This window comes from Tachysurus fulvidraco, chromosome 26 (genome assembly GCF_022655615.1).
Source record: "Tachysurus fulvidraco isolate hzauxx_2018 chromosome 26, HZAU_PFXX_2.0, whole genome shotgun sequence".
NCBI classification, from domain to species: domain Eukaryota; kingdom Metazoa; phylum Chordata; class Actinopteri; order Siluriformes; family Bagridae; genus Tachysurus; species Tachysurus fulvidraco.
This window is the reverse complement of record NC_062543.1, coordinates 497576-499544: the sequence shown is the minus strand read 5'-3', so window position 1 is coordinate 499544 and position 1969 is coordinate 497576. Positions and strand designations below refer to the sequence as shown.

Below are 1969 nucleotides of genomic sequence, written 5' to 3'. Positions count from 1 at the left end.
CGCTTTCACAATTAGCATTCAAATAGAAGTGTGCTCACACTTCCGGAACAAAAACGTGTTAGGGGATTGGTGACGTAATGCAAAGATACATCCGATAAACGTGGCTCGCGCCCCAGGAATCCCTCTGATCTTTGGACACATGGCCGCTGTGTCGCGTGGCTCTGTTTTAACGCCCTCTCGCACGTTTATTATGGATATTTATGCAGCACGAGCCACAGACAAAAGTGCTTTACAGGAAGAAAACCCTCTGATGGTGAAAAGGTGCGAATCTGCGGCGCGTGCGTCAACAAAAGTGCATAAATACTGCATTTGTCACAAGAGCACAAGAGAAAAGAAACACAAAGTGTGTAATGGAATGTATTTATTTCTGCATTCAGCATATACAGATTTAGATTTCTCAAATGAGTTAAAAAAAAAAAGAAATAAGAACGGGGAGGATGGGGTGGGGGTGGGGGGTTTGAATAAATTAAAATGTGCAAAAATAGATAAATACAGTACAGAGCAGTGGAGAATCCTTCCTTAAAAAAATATTGGGATTATCATTTATACACTATGTACAAGTTCAACCCTTTAAACTCTCTTCATATTCATCTTAAAGTGAGTCAATTATTCATAACCAGTTCTGACGTTTAAGGAGTTAAAGCACAAGCATTTTCATTTAAAAAAAACAACAACAATGTGTTCTGAACACTAAATAAATATACTCTTTACCAGCCATGGCATCTTCATACAAATGTTATTACACAAGCCCGATACTGTTAGACCCAGTCAATGTCCATGTGTGTGTGTGTGTGTGTGTGTGTGTGTGTGTGTGTGTGTGTGTGTGTGTGTGTGTGTGTTTGAGTCTCAAGGCCACGGTCTCCACACACACTGTGGGATGGCTGCCTGTGGGCTTGTCGTGGGGCCTGATACTGTGGCTGTGTTCCGGACGAGGTGACGCTGGGTGGTGTTATGGTCTGCGTGTCGCAGTGGGAACCTGTACGGGTGTGAGAGTGTGTGTGTGTGTCTCCTCACACTCTGCAGTCTTTGTGTGACATGACTCTGCCTAATGTCTCTGATGCTGGGCCAGTGTGGACGGCAGCGGTTCAGGCAGCGGTGCAGGGATGTGGACAGAGACTGGTGCAGGCCTTGTGACTCACTCTGCTCCTGCAGGAAGAGAGCTGCTTTCTGTAAACATGCTGAGAACCCATCCAGAAACTGAGGACCTTCTGACGACGACTCATCTTCAGCTCTGGATTTTTTGGCCTCTGCAATGGAGCTCTGCAGGAAGAGAACTGTGTGTTCCAGGATTTCGGCTTTTTCCACTCGCCTCTGAGACGTGGCCTGAAACAGGAAATGATGTTAAGCAATGTTACAGACACACAAACAAACAAAAACTCACCCACACACACTACTACAATCAGGAGATCAGGTGGTAATGGCAGATTTCTGTGTCTCACCTGTTGCTCGGGGCGTTGCAGGAGTAAAATCCGCAGGTTCTCCAAACTGCGGTTCAATCGTTCTCGTCTTTGACGCTCAACTTGAGGCTTCAGCAGCTGTAAAAGACAAAGATGAGAACATCAGTGAAGGTTCTGCTAAACTGTTCTGTTAAACCTTCTGTGTTCTCTGAATCTACCCTCTCAGGAAGGGAAAAAACACCTTGTGCATCATCCGTCAAGTGTGTGTCATGATAATTATGATCCAATTATGTTCTTTTAAACCTTTTTAACAGGTCACAGTATCCACAGCTCCAGATGTAGGATACACAGTAATATATAATAGAGATCATTATTCTAGTTAAGTAATATTGCAGGAAGTATATGAATTTCTTACCTTTCTGTCCATTTTCAATCTCTCTGACTCTTCAAACTGGTTCATTGACTCTGTATCCCTGAACTGACTCTTGATAAAGACTGAAAAGTCTGAAATAATCTCCAGAGAATGAGATCTGGAGTCCAGCTCTGTTCCAGGGTCAGCTCTGATCAGTAGA

The 1969-nt window shown here is 43.8% G+C and overlaps 1 protein-coding gene across 1 annotated transcript; it reads right to left on the bottom strand.

Annotated features, from left to right (window-relative positions):
* Positions 1–435: 435 nt before the first annotated feature.
* On the bottom strand, positions 436–1969 carry her7 (hairy and enhancer of split related-7). The gene is made up of 3 exons (XM_027153329.2): positions 1813–1969; positions 1440–1535; positions 436–1323 (listed from the first exon to the last, which is right to left on the bottom strand). Exons 1-3 carry the CDS (start codon positions 1855–1857, stop codon positions 847–849), a joined length of 618 nt encoding a protein of 205 aa, XP_027009130.1. The 5' UTR covers positions 1858–1969; the 3' UTR covers positions 436–846.

Excerpts from the sequence above, each read along its gene's own strand:
- her7 (XM_027153329.2), bottom strand. The coding sequence starts at position 1,857 with ATGAACCAGTTTGAAGAGTCAGAGAGATTGAAAATGGACAGAAAG. Across the intron at positions 1,536-1,812 it reads GATTGAAAATGGACAGAAAG|CTGCTGAAGCCTCAAGTTGA; the intron begins GTAAGAAATTCA and ends TGTCTTTTACAG. Across the intron at positions 1,324-1,439 it reads TGCAACGCCCCGAGCAACAG|GCCACGTCTCAGAGGCGAGT; the intron begins GTGAGACACAGA and ends TTCCTGTTTCAG.